Here is a 19193-nt window from a genome sequence, read left to right as displayed (position 1 = left end):
CTTCCCCACACCCTTACCAGCACCAAGCGCAGGCCTCTGGTTCAGACTCATAAACGGTGATCAGAACACTTCCTCTTGGCTTCCTTCAAGCATTGAGGACAAAGAAATAAAGAAGGAGCGAAATAATGAGCAAACAGAAATGACAGGGAATGAAAAGGGTGTGTGATGGAGTTTAGAAAATAAACAAGTGGCTGAAAGTGAACAAAGGAATGAGGAAATGGGAAAGGGGTTAAATATTAAAAAAAAAAAAAAAAAGTAGGACATCTTTCAGGAATATTCCTATTAATCAGGCCATGACTCTGAGATAAGTAGATCAATGACTGAGGAGCAAGATGTAGTTTCTGACTTCATAATTTGATTGAGAGTGGATAAAGGAGGGCTGGAACCAATCCCACCAAGACTGGATATCTCAACCTATGCTCTTACTTTTGGAGTTTGGGTTTCTTCTCCTCAATTTTTAGTCAGTTTTCTCCTCCCAGAGCTGAATTTTATCTGAGAAAAACTCCCAACCTTCACTTGGAGTTTTTAGAGCAGAACAAAGCATGTTCCTCACACTTTCAAAGAAAATGTTCAGGCTTTGGTTGCAGTTGGGTAACTTCAAAATGGCTTCATTTAAAGACTTCATAAAAAAAAAAAAAAGACTTCATATAAATATGAAAAAAATTATAAAGAAAATTTTATTCTACAAAAAAAGAAAGCTGAGAACAGAAGAATTGATGCTTTTGAACTGTGGTGTTGGAGAAGACTCTTGAGAGTCCCTTGGACTGCAAGGAGATCCAACCAGTCCATCAATTAGTCCTGGGTGTTCATTGGAGGGACTGATGTTGAGGCCGAGACTCCCATACTTAGGCCCTCTGATGTGAAGAAGAGCTGACTCATTTGAAAAGACCCTGATGCTGGGAAAGATTGAGAGCAGGAGGAGAAGGGGATGACAGAGGATGAGATGGTTGAATGGCATCACCGACTCAATGGACATGAGTTTGGGTAAACTCTGGGAGTTGGTGATGGACAGGGAGGCCTGGCGTGCTGCGGTTCATTGGGTTGCAGAGTCAGACATGACTGAGCGACTGAACGGAACTGAAAGACTCCATAGAGGAGAAATATCTGAAGGAAATGCACATTTTAGACTGTTTGAAGATAGTTTAAAATCCAGAAACTGAACAACTGGTGAAGGATCTCTGGCTGATCTACTATGAGTGTAACAAGAGCTTAGAGATGGAAAAGAGTGGTTTCACGCTTCGCAGGGTCAGTATTTTCATTCTACCTCTGTGTTCTTGGCTACCTTTAATAGGTCCTCTTGCTTTTTCTCTGAGCTCATCCATAACTTCTGGAACGCTGTGAAGTAGGGGAAAGAAAGTTGGTCTAGAAGGGCAGGGGAACGGGACCCTGAATGATCCTGCCCATGGCCTTAATCTCTCCATTCTCAGCAAACCTGATCTTCTCCGCACAGGAGGTCAGCCAGTGAGATCCAAATGAGTAATGCTTTAAACAAGTTTTGAACAGGCATTAAGTGCTAAGGTATTACAAATGTCTATGCTCTCCTTTGACAGTTTTTTTTTCAATCAATTGAGCAACTCTAAGAATCAGATTTGAAGAATAAACATTTATGGGAACCAATATTGGGGAATCTGTCTTGGTGCAAAGGAGGACCTGGGATACAGGGAACTATCTCAATATTTTAATAAAACTAAAACCTAATTGGTTGTGACCATTTCAAGAGGATTAATGTAATTTAGAAGCATACACACCCTGCTTATTTAACTTATATGCAGAATACATCATGAGAAACACTGGGCTGGATGAAGCACAAGCTGGAATCAAGATTGCTGGGAGAAATATCAATAACCTCAGATATGCAGATGACACCACTCTTATGGAAGAAAATGAAGAAGAACTAAAGAGCCTCTTGATGAAAGTGAAAGAGGAGAGTGAAGAAGTTGGCTTAAAGCTCAACATTCAGAAAACTAAGATCATGGCATCCGGTCCCATCACTTCATGGCAAATAGATGGGGAAACAGTGGAAATAGTGGCTGACTTTTATTTTTTGGGGCTCCAAAATCACTGCAGATGGTGACTGCAAGCCATGAAATTAAAAAGGACACTTGCTCCTTGGAAGGAAGGTTATGACCAACCTAGAAGCATATTAAAAAGCAGAGAATATTATTTTGCCAACAAAGGGCCCGTCTAGTCAAGGCTCTGGGTTTTCCAGTAGTCATTGTATGGATGTGACAGTTTGGACTTAAAGTAAGCTGAGCACCGAAGAATTGATGCTTTGAACTGTGGTGTTGGAGAAGACTCTTGAGAGTCCCTTGGACTGCAAGGAGGTCCAACCAGTCCATCCTAAAGGAGATCAGTCCTGAGTGTTCATTGGAAGGACTGATGTTGAAGCTGAAACTCCAATACTTTGGCCACCTGATGCGAAGAGCTGGCTCATTTGAAAAGACCCTGATGCTGGGAAAGACTGAGGGCAGGAGAAGGGGACGACAGAGGATGAGATGGTTGGATGGCATCACCGACTCAATGGACACGAGTTTGGGTAAACTCTGTGAGTTGGTGATGGACAGGGAGGCCTGGCGTGCTGTGGTCCATGGGGTCCCAAAGAATCTGACACGACTGAGTGACTAAACTGAACTGAGAAGCATACACTCAAAAAAGAAGTGCTGGAGAAAAGGAGTCTGAGTTTTTGTGATTCTATAAAAAGCTTAGTCTGTAAGAAGACAGTCCCTGAGTCAGTATCTGAGAAACAACAACGTATTAGTGCTCAGATATTCACATAACAGAGAACCACAAAAACAGGATTACAAGACGGAGTTTGGATATACACCGATGACCTGAACTATGTTATGCAAATGCTTTATTGTGTTTTCTGGACTTTCAGGGATACTGAAATAATGTACCTGTGAAAGGATTAGAGCAGAATAGCTGGCTCCATGCTGGTATGCTATCACAGGGAAACCAAGACAGTAAAAGGAATATGTAAATCAACACAGCTCTACAGCCCTGATTATGCTCACCCACTGTTTGACCACATATTTCCTTTTTTGGAGAAAAAAGATAAAGAAATTCATTCCCCAAACTCTTGGAAGACAGAATCTAGACAGACAAAAACATATCTACATAAAAATTCTGAGGACTAATGCATAAAGCTTTAAAATATTAAAAGCCAAAGCAATAACCTAAAATAAAATACTTCCTTTAACTGCTTTTGCTCGTGGTCTGCAATGCATTTTCCACAGTTCCCCAAGATAAAAAGGCAGCTGTCAGTATCCATTCCCACGTTTTTCTCATGAATATATATCAAGGGAAGTACAACAAAGTCTGCTTTGGATTAGAGTTATGAACATCAGATTTCAAAAGAACAAAATGTTTTAGGAGTTTATTTCAGCTTTGTCTCACCAAACCCTAAAAATGTGGGCAAAGTAGAATTCTATAGTTCTGAGTTTTCTTAAAGATTTGAGAAAGTAGAGGCAATGATATTTTCATATATTATTCTAATTGGAAAATAAAAAAGAATAATGGACTACATCCTGACATTTAAAAATACTTTTGATAGTGTTTCCCAATTACCAACAGTGATGGCTATGGATAACATGGATGAAGAAATTAACGAGCAGTATTATTTTTTCTTATTATGTTTAAGGCCATCTCCAGTACTACCAATCAGACTTGACATGATGTTTGAGAAAAGAACACCATAAAATTACAAGGTAGACTTAAAAAGTATTCACAAGTGATTAGGGAGTCCTAATGAATAGTAACAGATTTATTATTTTAATTTGCAGCATAAGACATCACCACAGGAATCAAGAAACTGATATATTTTTAGATGTACATATGTACCTATACATTGAATGGCAAGTTACTGTGGAAACTTTCATTCTGTGGAAACTTTAACTGGATTTATGTGCTAGAATTAGCTGATGAGTTGCAAGTTTTGAAGTGGTAAACTCATTAGCATTAAATCACAAAATATATTTCTTTATAAATATAATGCATTTATCATATAAAATATGTATTGATAAACATTTGTTTTCCTCTAGCTATATGTAAATAGTGACAAAAGAAATTAAATTATGCATGCTTCTTACATCTTCTGTGTAGTTGAAAACATCTTAAAATTTTATTTCACTGGACAGCAAATTAAAGAAGAGAAATGATGACCTTTATAACTAAGGCCTTTCTCCTCTCCTATTCTCTGTACTGACAAAAAGCATCCTTCTTTTTACGAGGTCCTTTAGGCCAGTGTCAATTTTTTCCCCCCATTTCTGTATCTCTTTAGATAGCCTGGTATCTAGCACATAGTAGAATGAGCCCTCAAAATATCTTTTGTCTTGATTCAACATTCAAATAAATAAAAAATGTTGTCATATTCTTCCAAAATATGTAATGTCTTTAAAATATTATATCCAAAGATTATGGAATAACAGATATAAAAATAAAAATACATATTGAGATAGCATATCTAAAATTCTTAATAAATTTGAGTTAAGCAGTTGCTTAACTCAAAAGTGTGATAATTATTCTCATATATCTTATACTTTTCAGGCATTTTGTTACAGAAGGCAAATGGTGATAAACCTCATTATTAAAAAGAATTCCCTTAAATAACAAGATATACATGAAAAAAAAAAAAAAGAATTTCTTTGGTTCAAAAGCCCATATACTTGTAACCCAGGAAACATGCGAAATGTATGAACAGGTAACTTATCTCCATATGGGATATTTGTTCATCAACTTTTTATCAATTCTATATACAAAAGAAATGCTAAGGAGGACTGGATCTGTATTTTAATGGAAATACTAACACCTGAAGAAAAATAAAATATTTAAAAGGACCAAGAAGCCAGAATTCTTGTGTACCCCAAAAATGTACAAAATCAGAAGTATATTTTAATATGCCAGATCTTATTTTAATCAGCTCTTGGGGATTTCTCATGTCCTTCTTTTTCTTTTTTTTTTCCTTCTCTTTATTTTCTACCCTATTAGGAGGATATTTAACATCTGCTATTGGCATGTCAGTCTGCAAACTCTGCCTCTAGCAGGAAAACAATGGTGTCTTCTCCATTTCCCCAATACACACACCGAACTCCAGACCAAAGTCACAGCTCTCTATGTCCCTTAAATATTCTCCACAATCAACTCTGACTCATGATGGCGCCTTTATCATCCTAAAAATCCGTATTTATACTTGTCAGAATTTCATGCAATAGGGAGATGACAACCCTGAATCAGCTCTCCAGACAGGCATATCAAGGATGCTTTTTCATTCACTCAGAGCTTAGAAGAGATAAAGTTTTGCAATAGCCTCCAAAATTCTGTAAGAGCAGGGAGGCCACATCACCAGGACACTTCTTGGCTCCAGAACAAACTGATTTAGAGCCCAGCTGCAAAGTCACTCACATTTGCCAAGAGAGATTTTGAGTATTCTTTGGGACCCACCCCTCACACAAACAATGATTCAAACAAAATGAAAACAAAACAAAACAGGCTGACTCACTCCAATACCCTTAGCTCCATCCTGTAGGAAGAAGTCTATAAAACAGTGTGATGATTAGCCTAGGGATTTCCTGGTTATTTTCATTTTCAGAGCCTCTGTCTAGTGTAAAAAGTATCAAATAGGGTCTAATTAGACCTGAACACACAGACCTGCTCAAACATCTTATTGTTCTGAGTGGTACAACAGGGTTATTTTGGGTTATTTAAAAAATTCTCAAATCAGTAGTCAAGAAAGCAATGAAGTCAGTTTATCCCAAGCCCTTTCAGTTATTTGTATCAGATATTAAAATGATAATCCATTGCCTGTTCACAGAGCACTCACCTCATTGTCTGACTCCACGAGAACTTGATCATATTCACTAAGCGCTACTAGAAACATGATAGAGGTGACGTTTTCAAAGCAGTGTATCCATTTTCTTCTCTCTGACCTCTGGCCCCCTACATCGACCATTCTGCAAGGTTAATAATATTCATATTAATAGCACATAAAGAAAAGCGTCAATATAAATATAGCTTTACTTATAAACTTAAGAAATATACTTTCTGAAGAGAATAGGTCACCAAAGTCAATTCAATTAATATTTATTGACCATCTACTAATTTTCTGTTACCCAAAATCAAAGTCAAGACATTCCACATAATAAATCACTGTGGTTATTAAAAAATTACCTGGCATGTATGAAAATTATGACTTTGTAAAAAAAAAAAAGAAAGAAATCCTGTGCCAAGCCAAGCAAAAAGGGTGTTTTATTTGACCAAGCATAGAAGAGTCAGAAACAAAATGAGTTTTATTTGTGTTCCGCTCTAATGGCAAATACTGTCTTCAGTTTCTTTTCCTATAAAATGAGAATGAATATCTTCATGTATTTCTCAAAAAAGCTAGAGATGACTGCAAAGGCATTTAAAAGATGTAAGATGCCATACATTTCAACATGAGTGTATAAATCTGTAAATGCAAACACAACCCTACTGATCTTCCAGCATTTGAGGCTGTTTTTTTCTTCCAATATTGACAATAATTTGTACAATCATGCCAATAACATGGTGCAATAAGCCTTATACATAAATCAACTTGCTATGCTGCAAGAAGTCATGTGTATAAAATTAAGATGCTGTAAGAAGCCACCATATGAGTTATTTCAAGAATTTGTTTTTTATACATCAACTCTGTGGTAACTCATTGCTCAGGAACTGACATCAATTAACTTGAATGCTAATGTACACATGAAAATATCTAGCAGAACTTAATATTGAATCTAAGTTTCTTCAAACTATTGACTAAAATGTGCACAATGTTTACAAGATAAATCTTTTCAGAAAATGAGAGTTTTAGGTACAAAAAGTTTGAGAGTAGGGTTCTGAAAGTGTTTGTTGAGAACTGCAGTTGTTCTTGGTGTCTTCCTGGCTCTCAGCGTCAAACCTAAATTAAGAAATCAAGGATGTTCCAGTGATTATTTTGAAAAGTTTTCATGAAAGAGATATCTGAGGAGCAAAACAATGGATCCAGGGAGACCTATGAACTACAGACATCAAAACTAGATTCTTAGGTCTTTATAAATATTAAAATGCTAGTTCTTCTCTGGTGTTGAGTGAATAATATGTTCATTTATATGAAATCCTCATTCCCTGAAATCCTGTCATGCTAAGCTCTATAAGATGCTTTTGACTGTAGCAAGAAATTATTATTCTGTCATTACTTTTATTGAAGTACCAAAAAATGTCCTTTAAGAGTTAGTATACAAAATGAAGGAAACAACCTCCCCAAGATGGAATAGTGACATGGTTTCAGATTTCACTAATCATAAAGCAAAGAGGAGATGAAAATCTCCATGAAATGCTACATGTCTTCTGAAAATATTCTAATAAGGTTAGAACCAGATGGAAATGTGGTGTTTCAAATGAAAGATCTCTAAATGCTATGAACTCAAAACTTAATCCAGAATGCTGAAGCTATAAGGAACCTTAGTGATCATCTAACGTAACCATTTTATTGATGAAAAAAATGATGCTCAGAAATTATTTCCAAAGTGTCACCCTCTTTATGGATATGTCTAACAGAGTAGTAAGGCAGCCAGATGCCACCACAGGTGCTGAGACTGATTAGAATAAAACACACAGTGCTTTGCAGGCAATTAAGGAGGACCTGCTTATCAGAGTAACCTGCTTATCAGAAGTTACATTAACTCCCACTTCACAACCCTGTATTCTGTGTAGCTGCCTTACATGGGATGGGTTCTTCCAAGTAACTCACCTTTCTGACCCCAAAACATACTCACATGGTTTCATTCCTCTATGCACCATGCGACTTGTATTCTAACTAGAAGTACAACTGAGCGATTGTGTAATACGAGGTTAAATGAAAGCAGTCTTATTTTTTCTCATCTTAAAAAAAATTAGACTACTTCTGCTGAAGTATTACCCAGAAAGAATAGCAGTAGTGAAGGAGAAAGTAATAAATCTTCCTTCTATTTTCCTATGTAAATTTAGGCTAGGTTAATCAATGCATTTTCAAAACCTTGTGTTTTTAAATCTTTGAAGCAATTTATGTTGATTTCACTGATTTCTTAGTGATTTAATCTGAAATAAGAAACCTGTTCATGCGTCTTTTTTCTACTTCCTCTTTCAGGGACACATTACTTCATTTATGTACCTGATGATAGTAACTAGTATAAAGGTGTTATTGTTTTAAAGTCTATACATGGTTTCAATATATATTCACCAACGTGCTCCAGGTGTAAGAGCTGGGAAGTGGATTTTATGGACTCAGTTACTACCTGAAAATGACACTTTGTAAGTCGAAGGGGTATTCGATGATCCCTGTGGTGGGGACTCGAACTCTGAGCACGTCTTGCTGCGTAGGCAGGTAGGCAGGGTCAGCAACGCGGTCCAAGTCATTAAGATAGCTGGAGGAGGGAAGACACAGTGAGAAAGTCAGTGACACCATCGCACATGGCCTGCTGATGGAGAAGGAAGGGAAACAATGCATCCTAAGAGAAAAGAAAGAGAAAACCAGAAAGTGACAGGTGCAGTCACCCTTCCACAAGTCACAGCAAGGTTCTTCTATGACGACACGGTTCACGGTATTTCTCACTTCTCTTACAATCAAATAGAACCCGGACCAAAAGTAAAGGGGGAGAAGAAAAGATTTAAATCAGTCTCCTGCTCTGTACTTGTTTAGCAGATCTGGTGATTGAGCAGGAGTTTAAAGTAAATAGCTCTTGAATTATTTACACAAATGTTATTTGTATAAATAAACAGACAACAGAGTGACACATATGGTCAGGATGCATTTTTTTTTTTTTTCTTTTTAACAGAACACCAGAGTCCTTTCCTGGAATGTATTTCCTTATAAGACAACAGCATACTATGTCCTCAACTCTATCCAAAGTTTGAGTCATTCACAATAAATGTGAAGCCACAAGATTTCTAGCTACTGAGGCATCAATATCTAAGGCCAGATATTCCCAGTGTATAGAATCATCACACCTAAACTTTAAATTTATCTGCTTATATAACACTTCTCCATTAAAAAAAAAAAAAGCCTTTTCACTGTGAAATAATTTTAGACTCACAAGCAGCTGCAAAAATATTACAGAGAATTCTCCTGTGCCCTTCATTTAATTTCCCCCAAAGATAACACCTTATGTGACCACACTACATTATCAAAACCAGGAATCTGACATTGATCCAATAATATTAACTAAACTACAGACGTTATTTAGATTTCATCAATTTTTACACATATACATACACACACATTTTTGGAGGGTCTATACAACTATGACATTTTATTTCACATAGAGATCTGTGCAGTCACCACAATCAGGATACAGAATTGTTCTGCTATCAGAAAAACTTCTTTGTGTTACCCATCCCAATTCTAACCTCTGGCAACCACACATATATTCTCTATCAGTAGAATTTTGTCATTTCAAAAATGTTATATTTCATTCTCTAAAATTGCAAAAATATTTGCAACTGTGAGAATCACATAATTGGTGAGAAATCACATAACTGATGAGAAACAGGTAAGTTCTGCATGGTATCCTCACGATTTCAAAGAGAACCTATGTTCCCTTTGGCCCTGAAAGGTATGGAGCACAGGTAACATTTCAAAACATGCAACTACAAAGGATATACAGAAAGTAACTAACATGTGAAAAAGATTTAAAGAGAAGGTAGAACCATTATAGACATGAAAGAGACTACATCCTCAATACCTGTATGCCCACGAACAAGACAGAGTGAGCTCTGAGATACAGAACAGGGACTGTCTGGTGTGAGGCATAACTTAGCAAAAGCATGAACATTCAGTTGACATGACCTATTCAGGAAAAAGACTTTGTCTCACCCTCTGTTATTCCTTATTACCTAAACGAGTGCCTGGCAAATAATACTTAATGATTATTTGCTGAATGGATGGATGATTTCCTATGCTGAGAGTTAGTTTTAACACTATTCAAATATCCTTCTTACTAGTGGTGTTTCCATATCAATGACATGGTTAAATTTGAAACTGAGTAGTGAAAAAAATACCACATTAAGTCTCTAAGATTCATGGGATCATAAAACAGTAGATCTGGGTCTGGCTTTAACAAAGAAATAAATTACCACCTTTTTGCAGCTGTATCAATTCTTTAAGACAAAACCGTATTAGTCTGGAAATTTTTAATACAAAACAACTAATGAGTATTCTACTGGCCTTACCTCAAACACATCAATGATTCTCTAGCCGGCTATTAGCTCTCACTGACTGATAGGAACCAGCCAATGTGGACAGCTTCTACCTGCATAAGCCTCAATCCTATGTGGCCCCCTCATCCTGGGCTTCAGGACTTGGGAGGGACTCACAGCACCTTGTGCATTTCACATTTGCTTAGGGAAAAAAGCCACTCTATTCCCTTAGAAATGGAATTCTAGCACGCTAAGACGAGCCCATGCTCATTTGTTGACCCTTGTCTCATTCTGAGAAGAGGTAACAATGGAATAATCTCTTAACTGAATTGCACTTTCCACTGAAGCATCTCCTGTTTGGGGGGGGGGGGGGATTTTGATGGAATATGGGAGGGATGGGTTCATGCTGGACTATTCCATTCATTTAACCTTTAACAGAGAAACACCGAGGTCTGGACAAACTTACATTGCAGAGTAAATTCAGAGAGTTAATTATAGCTATAATTTGTTTTGTAGGAATGATTTTGAGTGGCTGCTGAGGTCATCCTTGGGGTGTTGCTATGGTGACAGGTACAAGGTACATTTCCAAGGCAATGTATATGTAACAAGTGACTGGTAGTAGCTCTTTCCTGATGTCAGAGAGAGAAAACTCCATGATTCACATGGGACTTATTTAACTGTCTCGGAGTGAACACTTATTTAGGATTGATTGAAAATGGAAAGTTTAGTCGATTAAACTCATTTTACTCCAATCCATTCATGGGGATTTAATCACTCGTCACTGCTTTAAGACACTTAATAATTGAAAACTTCATAACTGCTTTAAAAAAAAAAACTTAATATTTTCCCCACCAACGTTTGCCCATTTAGGGTTCTCGCACTCCATGGGGTCAGGGATCATGACCCCCTTCGTCTGTGGCTAGTCACCAACACTCCACCAAGGGACTGGAACATAGCAGTTGCTCAAGATGTGACCCAAATTAAAACTACTTCCTAGAAAACACTGTAGTGGTTAGAAAGGTAGGTTACACCTTCTGGGAGAAAACGAAAGAGGATGGGGGTGATAGGTACCCATCTTCATGTAGCTACCTCTCTGGGTTATTACTGGCCTGCACTGTGCAAGAACCAAATTCTGAATTAACATGCCTCTGATGAATGTAAAGACAACACAGAAAGGAAAGGCAGCATCCATTTAACCTCATTTAGTTATTGTGCTTCCTGATATTCTTTCAGGGCCTGGCCACTGAATGATATAATTGGTACATCCGTTTTATGCCTATCAGTATCAAGCTTTCAGGCCCTGGAATTCACTCTAATCCCGGGCAAACAGAGGGAGTGGTCCCTTATTAACAGATGATTGTGACACAGTATCTTTAATGGAAGAAACAGGATTCTGATGGTTTTCAGTGAAAAGCAAGACAACAGAGGCTCGTCTTAGTAAAATTTCCATGGTTCTTTTCCTACCATGAAAAAATGCAGGGTCATCCTGAAATTCAACAACCATCTTGATGGGAGCTGAGGAAATGAAGATCCCCAGGATGTGATCCCTGCTGAAAGGAGTTTACTAACTTGTGGGAAGAACAGGGTTATATGAAGAGGAGGAATAGGGGAGTTTATCAGGGAAGGAAAGAATGCGTATTTTGGAGACAGTAATTTTCTGGGAAACTGTTTGATCTGTCTCTAATCCTTGGTGATTATCCACGAGACATCCTTCTCTTGCATGACTGATTTATATGAAAGACTTAAGGAAATGATGCCCATTTGTTTATAATTACAGTTTGTAATTGCTAAATTCCTTTTACACTTAACTTCAGGATCCCATCTCTGATTACAGAACAATAATAAATTCATAAATGGGATATAATCCATTACTTTAAATGATTAAAAATATATGGGATAAACTTGAATGTCACGAAAATAATATGCTCCAATCAAATTAAATATGGCATCTCTCTTCTGAATATTTTTAAAAGAGATTCCTTAGTTTTTGACAAGTTTGTCGGTAACAGTTTTGAAAGTGTTTGTCGCCCAGTTGTGTCCAACTCTTTGAGACCCCATTGACTACAACCTGTGAGGGCCCTCTGTCCATGGGATTCTCTAGGCAAGAATACTGTTTTGAGTTGACCTTCAAATTTAATTTATGCTCCAATTTGACACGTAATGAGAACTTTTTTTAAAGTAAAAAGAAAAAACCCTACTCTACTACCTATGACTGGAAGGATAATTGAAATCTAAGCCAAGAATAGCATAGAAATTAGAAATTCAAGTGGTTTTTTTTTTAAGTGAAAGAAACATGAATAAAATTTTGAGATGACTCAGCAAGTAAACTGTATCATATTACAGCTGCGGTTAAAAAAAATTAACACAAGTATTAGGCATACAAGCCTTATCAATTATACCAAAAGGGGGAAAGAACCCGTGGGTGGTAAGTGGAAAAAGAAATCTCTGACATTGGGTCTGCAGCCAACCAAACATAGTAAGATAACTGAATACGGCACCTTGGAGCACTTAATGTAACAACACTATGGGCCATGTATCGGGGTTCTTTAACTCCTGTGTAAGAGCCTCCTACACAGGCTGTGTTAATAACAGATCTGCAGTTCAAGTCAGATATTAAGGCGAAGCCCTGGCACAGAAAATGACTCTGGGCAGAATTTTACATTTTTAATTATTGAAAAGAAGGTTAGAAAAACTAGGTCGACTTCATTAAAAAAAAAGAAAAAAAAAACTAAGACCTCATTGTAAGAGCAACAGTTTTAGGGTACCTGAAAGCTGGATCATGCCTGAGATCTTCTTTGACACTGGCAAAAGCACTGGAAGCTAAGACACTAGAAACACACAGTCACTGTACAGTTGCTATGTGACCACAGGATTCAAAGGAAAAAAGTAAAAGAGACGTTCAAAGTGAACTTTAAAAAAAAAAAAAAGAAAGTAACTGTTCTGCACAACTGCCATCCTGAGGGGACAGTCAAGCACAGGTTTTGGTGCCAAGACCCACCTATGTGCCCCCTTCTCCTTCGGTAGATCCTGCTGTTCGGAAGAGCCTGGCTAGTGATCTGGTTAGGTGGCTTAGTGGCACGGGATTTCTGATTACTCATGACACAAACACTTTCATCTTCTCAAGAGCTCAACTTTCCTTTTTCCTCTTTAACATCTGCACACCATGATCAGAGTTCAAGGAGGTACAGCAGAAAATTTGCTCATAAGAAATTATTTGTTTTAAATACAAAATTCCAGATTTAAAATAAGATCTCCTAGGGGTAGCAGGGGGCTGCAACCTCACAGTTTATGAAAGCTACTCAAGGGAAAATATTCTGTGGGATAAAATAGGAAAGACCATGTATTTCAATCTTCCTTTGCAAAAAAACTAAACCAACTCAGAAAATCAGATTTTTTGAAAGTCAATTAAATAACTCATAAAAAGACACTATATCACTGCATTTATAAACAGTTTCAGTATGTTATATATGGATAGCTGATCTCAATGTCAACCATAAAGAGACTACTAGTGTCAAGTGGGGGAAGGAGCTGGCAGCTATATGTGATTCAGGCAGGCTCTAGGACCAGGCCTAGGTCAGAGCAAAAGATTCCTAACTAAGTCTGGTGCTCAAACAAATTGACCTTGTAATTAATAGAGCAAAACAAACAAACAACATTGGTGGGGGAAGGGATAAATCAGGAGCTTGGAATGATATACACACACAACTATATATAAAATAGATGACCAACAAGGACCTACTCTATAGCACAGGGGACTCTACTTCAGGTTCTGTGAAAAGTTACGTGAGAAAAGAATCTGAAAAATAATGAATATGTGTATATGTATAACTGAATATGTACACATATAACTGAATCAATTGCTGTGCACTGAGGCTAACACTGCAAATCACCTGTGTGGTGTAGTGCTGGTTTAGTCACTAAGTCGGGTCCGACTCTGGGGACCCCACGGACTGTGGCCCACCAGGCTCCTCTGTCCATGGGACTTCCCAGGCAAGACTACTGGAGTGGGTTGCCATTTCCTTCTCCAGGGGATCTTCCTGACCCGGGGACTGAACTTGCATCATCTGCACTGCAGGCGGATGCTTTACCACGGAGTCCCAAATCAACTATAAAACAACAAAAATAGAAGAGAGAGTGAAAGAGACAGAGACACAGAAAGAGAACAGGAGGGAGGAAGAGAGGCCTTTTCAGTTTGCCTGTTTGGCTTTGTTAATTTATTCATCTTTTATATGACAATTTTCAAAGCTGCTGACTAATTTTGACACAATTTTTATACTTCTAAGATGTATCAAGCATCAGAAGGCTACTTTTTATTCTAGTCTGCCTCTCTTGAACTGTAATGACAGTGCTTAATTCATTTTTCAGTTAACTTACACATATTTACTGAAAATCTTTTGTATGTCAAATTCAAATCACTGTGTGTGTTGGAGAGGGAGGGGGGCTGGCACAGGGAGCTGGTAAAAAATACATATATATATACACACACATATTCTTTGCCTGTAGGGACATCAGGTTACCTGGGAAGAAAAGATAGCACAGATGAATCAATTAAGAAATAATTAGGTGCCAAATTGTGAGGTGCTAACTATGAATGCATTAAGAAGGGAGAAATGATTATGAACTGGTCACTGGAGAATTGCATAGAAAGTGGAGGATGAGTTACATGGTGCAGACCTAAGGGGACTAGAACACACTAAAGGGGGAAGAGAAGAGAGATGGGAAGAAATCAGCAGACACATAAATTACTTACTCTTTTATTATTCAACAACTTTCCCTGGAAGCCTATATTGAAGGCTAGGCGCTGTGCATGGCCCTGGGTGGGAGCCACGGAGAAAAAAAAAGATGTGAATCCTGTCCTCAAGGAGCTTGTGTTCTAGCAATGGAGATAAATATGCCAGCTAACAGCCAACTTACAGTGCAGGTAAGATGTGGCTCGTAAAAGAGCTTCCAGTGATGGTAGACAAGAGACGGCCACGAGCAAAAGGTTGCTGACTCAAGTAGGTCTCTCACGGTCATGTCTCCTTAACTTGGACACTGGTTTTATAGAATCAAAACTTTCATTTTAGCAAGGATGTCTGGGTTTGAGGAGCTGGTCATATTAAGCTAGTTAAACTAATCATAGATCAAAATTCTTCAAATCAAGAAGCGCTTGTGCTCATGAAGAAGAACATCAGGGTAAGCCCATCAGAGTTTAAAGAGGGCTTGGCAGGTGAGGAGTCGAAAAATAAAGGAACGGGCTGGCTGGAGAAAGCAAAGGTCCTGGGCTCATCTCAGACTGGAGGTGGGGTCACCTCCTAGTAGGCACGTGTTATGTTAGGCCCCTTTCAGAAGCGGGTCAGTCCTACCTTTGGTTACACTGACTGTTAAATTCCATCAAGCCCACCTAAACCAGCTGTAGCGGGCACCACATGGGGCCAAAGCCAAGACACAGGAGACACAATCCTTGTTCTCAGAGCCAAATCTACTCAGTCAACGTTTCTGGTCCTTTATTCCAGCGTTAGTACTGGACATCCTTTGCACGGCATTTAGAGGTACTGCCAGGGAACACAATCTAGAGCTCTCTGAAGCTCACTTCCTATCTGAAGTTTACTGATGGAGTACTGCTGGGGAACAGTGGGCCATCCTTTCTCCGTCCTCGAAAACAAATTTCCAGGTTGATTTTGAGCATCCCAGGCATAAGGTAGGGTCTCCCTAAATGGCAGAAGCGGAAGAAGAATACTAGCTGCCTTTTAATCTTCAGTCTCCTTCCACGGAGGAAGAAGTTGCAGCTTTTCTCTTTTCTTTTATGGGGTCGGGATGGGGGCTGAAATCAGTCAGTAAGTATTTTAGGCTCTGTGTATCATTCAGTTTCTGTTGCAACGATTCAAACTCTGCCACTGGGCACAAAACGAGCTTTGGACAATACATAAACAAATGTGCTTGGCTATGTCCTAATAAAACTTCATTGATAAAAGACAGGCAGCAGGCTGAGTTTGGCCTACAGGTTTTCCAAACCTGTTCTGTAGTAACAGCGCCCCTGTTTTCATCTGGGTATCACGTCGTCCTGAGTGGACTGTGGTAAGGACTGTAAAGAAGAGGTCAAGCAACTGAACATGCAAACGCTCTGCCAAAACATGAGCAAGCAGCAAAGTGATAGAGTGAGGCGTGTCTCCGGTCCCGTCTACTCTTCAAGCAGAGTCAAGGAATGATCAGCAGGTATTGAGGTAAGCCCTTCCCCTATCACATCTCTGTAATAAAGGTTAGAAAGAAGTTAGTCTTATCTAAGTCTTACCATCTCTAGCAGCTCCAGGCATTTGGAAAAGCAATACTAGAGACCAAGTCTTAGAATCTGATGGATTCTTCACTGTGGAAGACAAACTACAGGATGTGTGCATGCTCACTTGTGTCCAACTCTTGGAGATTCCATGGACTGTAGCCCGTCAGGCTCCTCTGTCCATGAGATTCTCCAGGCAAGAATACTGGAGTGGGTTACCATTTCCTCCTCCAGGGGATCTTCCCAACCCAGGGATCAAACCAGAGTCTCCTACATCTCCTGCATTGGCGGGTGGATTATCATTGAGCCAACTGAGAGCCCAAATTACAGGGTGTATTTTGTTTCATTCTTGTGAAAGGTTATTAGGAGATACAGCTCATTAGACAAAAGAAAACAAAAACAGAAGTAAATATGTCACTCAGATGAAAAAAGGTCCATTCCATGTTATTACTGTCACTCTTTGAAAAAAAAAGGCAAACATAGTCAAGATCAATTATCCTCTTCTGAGATCAAAATAGCATTTTGAGTAATTTAACTATGTAGAGAATAATCTCTCTGCCTATGCCTTTCCAGGTAAATTTGGGGAGGAGTGCCAGGTTTTCTCTTGACTGCAGAGGATGATGGTTTCTCAGATAAAGGCAATCTACGGTTACAGAATCAAAGGATTTCACAATTTACAAGGGAGTTTAGAGGTTACAGAGCACATCGCACTATCTGAGGCAAATGCAACTTACAGAACCAAAGTCCCACAGGAGAGGAGAGGCAGATGTAATTCCACTAAATGCTAGACTTTGACTCAATGGTTTCACCATATGATGTCTCATCTGCCTCTAAAAGCCTGCAGTAGGCTTATACTTCTTTTTAATCATCAGATAAAGAGTAAAGTTATAATGGCTGTGAGAGTCAGAGCCTACACACTCTTGGGTTCAAGTGTTTGGCACATGAGTCAATTAACAAGGTACTTCTTCAAGGATTCAGCCTGAAATCAGATAGATATGCTAATCGACCTCCAAAAACTCATTTTGCACTTAAAATTCAACATTCAAATTCCTTGTGCATTTTTAAAATAAAGATTTAAACATGAAGTTAGAAATAAACTCCAAATCTGACTTATGCTCAAAAGTCAATTATCACGTACTTTGGATTTATGGGTTGTGGAACATGCGGAAATTTCAGAAAGGTTTCTGATTTACTGACAACCTTGGAGGGCCCTTCAGGAAAGCAAGGTTAGGGATTACTTGGTCCCTTATGGTGAACACATAGTCCATGCGGTCATAAAGAGTCAGACACGACTGAGCGACTTTCACTTTACAGTAAACATGGACAGAGCAGTCTTTCGCCAAATGCCTGCAGTGTGAACACTTCGCGTTACATGACAGGTTGATTGAGATTTGTGCTCTCTAGCTAATGTCAGGGAGCTTTTGGTACTGTAGGCAGTGAACTCACTTGACCTGATGTCTCACTATATTAAGGCAGGTGGTGAACCATAGCAAAAAAAGGGGGGAAAAAAAAGTAAACCTACAGCCATCTGTTTATTGTACTCTTTATCTAAAGATATTCAGAGTCCTCAGACTTTTTTAAAAAAAATCAATAACAAAAAAAGTAATAAGGGAATCTACAAAACTCTCCTGCATCTTAGAATGCTTTTTTAGTCTTTCATTAAATAGAACTGGAAGAATATGCCAAATGAAAGCCAACAGAAAATTTTTCCTAAACTGCTCATCTAGAATTTCCCATCTCTTTGCTTCTGCCAGTATTGCCTGTCCTTTGAGCCATCTGACTGTTTTATTATGATCAGCAAGTTGGCTAATCAAAGTAGAAAAAGGAAAGCTCAACTTATTTTAGTGTTTTTATGGTTCTAGTTTGACTCCAAAAAGTGATTGGATGGAATATGGGGAAAAAAGGTTAAGACTCTAGACTAAAATAAAGAAAACAGTATTTCTCAATTATCTCTGACTTACAACATCTTCCATGTTGTTTGAACAACTGATATATTGTTAAACATAGTTAGAGCTTCCCAGGTGGCACAGTTAAATGAAAATCTAAAAATGGATGATAATCAAAACCCTTGTGGGTATATTTCCCAGTAAATTCTACTTAATTTTCCCACTGATCTTACACATACAGAACTACATACAGTCAACACTATCGTGCTCACACTCAGTCATCCCTGACTCTTTGCAACCGCATGGACTGTAGACTGCCAGGTTCCCCTGTCCATGGAATTTTCCAGGCAAGAATGTTGGAGTGGGTTACCATTTCCTACTCTAGGGGATCTTCTTGATCCAGGGACTAAACCCACATCTCTGGCATCTCCTGCATTGACAGGCAGGTTCCTTACCACCTGGCACTGCAATAACATTATGAAGATTAATAGATAATTTGCATCTTTCATGGTAAGTGATTTTAAACTCACAGGTATTTATCTACTGGCGTCCCTGCTGCCTCAGTGGTAAAGAGTCTGCCTGCCAATACAGGAGACATGGGTTTGATCCCTGGGTGGGTTCCCTGGAGAAGGAAATGTCAATCCACTCTAGTATTCTTTCCTGGGAAATCCCATGGACAGAGAAGCCTGGTGGGCTACAGTTCATGGGGTCACAAAAGAGTTGGACATGACTCAGGGACTAAGCAAACAAAAAATTTATCTATTAGTCTATCATCGACATACCTGTCAATTATCAATCAATCAATCCCTTATTAAGTCATTCAACTATCTATCCATCCATCCATCCATCTATCCTCCTCTGTGAGGGTAGGTTTAAGTGATTAA

The 19193-nt window shown here is 38.5% G+C and overlaps 1 protein-coding gene across 1 annotated transcript in view; it reads right to left on the bottom strand.

Annotated features, from left to right (window-relative positions):
- The window catches only part of GNAQ (G protein subunit alpha q), a 303060-nt gene that overhangs the window by 72083 nt on the left and 211784 nt on the right, over positions 1-19193 (bottom strand). The window contains exons 4-5 of the mRNA XM_043486867.1: positions 8271-8399; positions 5819-5948 (exon numbers count right to left, since the gene is read on the bottom strand). Of these exons, the coding sequence (XP_043342802.1) occupies positions 5819-5948; positions 8271-8399 (259 nt within the window). The remainder of the gene's footprint in view (positions 1-5818; positions 5949-8270; positions 8400-19193) is intronic.

This window comes from Cervus canadensis, chromosome 14, assembly GCF_019320065.1.
Source record: "Cervus canadensis isolate Bull #8, Minnesota chromosome 14, ASM1932006v1, whole genome shotgun sequence".
NCBI classification, from domain to species: domain Eukaryota; kingdom Metazoa; phylum Chordata; class Mammalia; order Artiodactyla; family Cervidae; genus Cervus; species Cervus canadensis.
The sequence above is the reverse complement of the archived record's forward strand: the minus strand, read 5'-3'. Positions and strand labels throughout refer to the sequence as shown.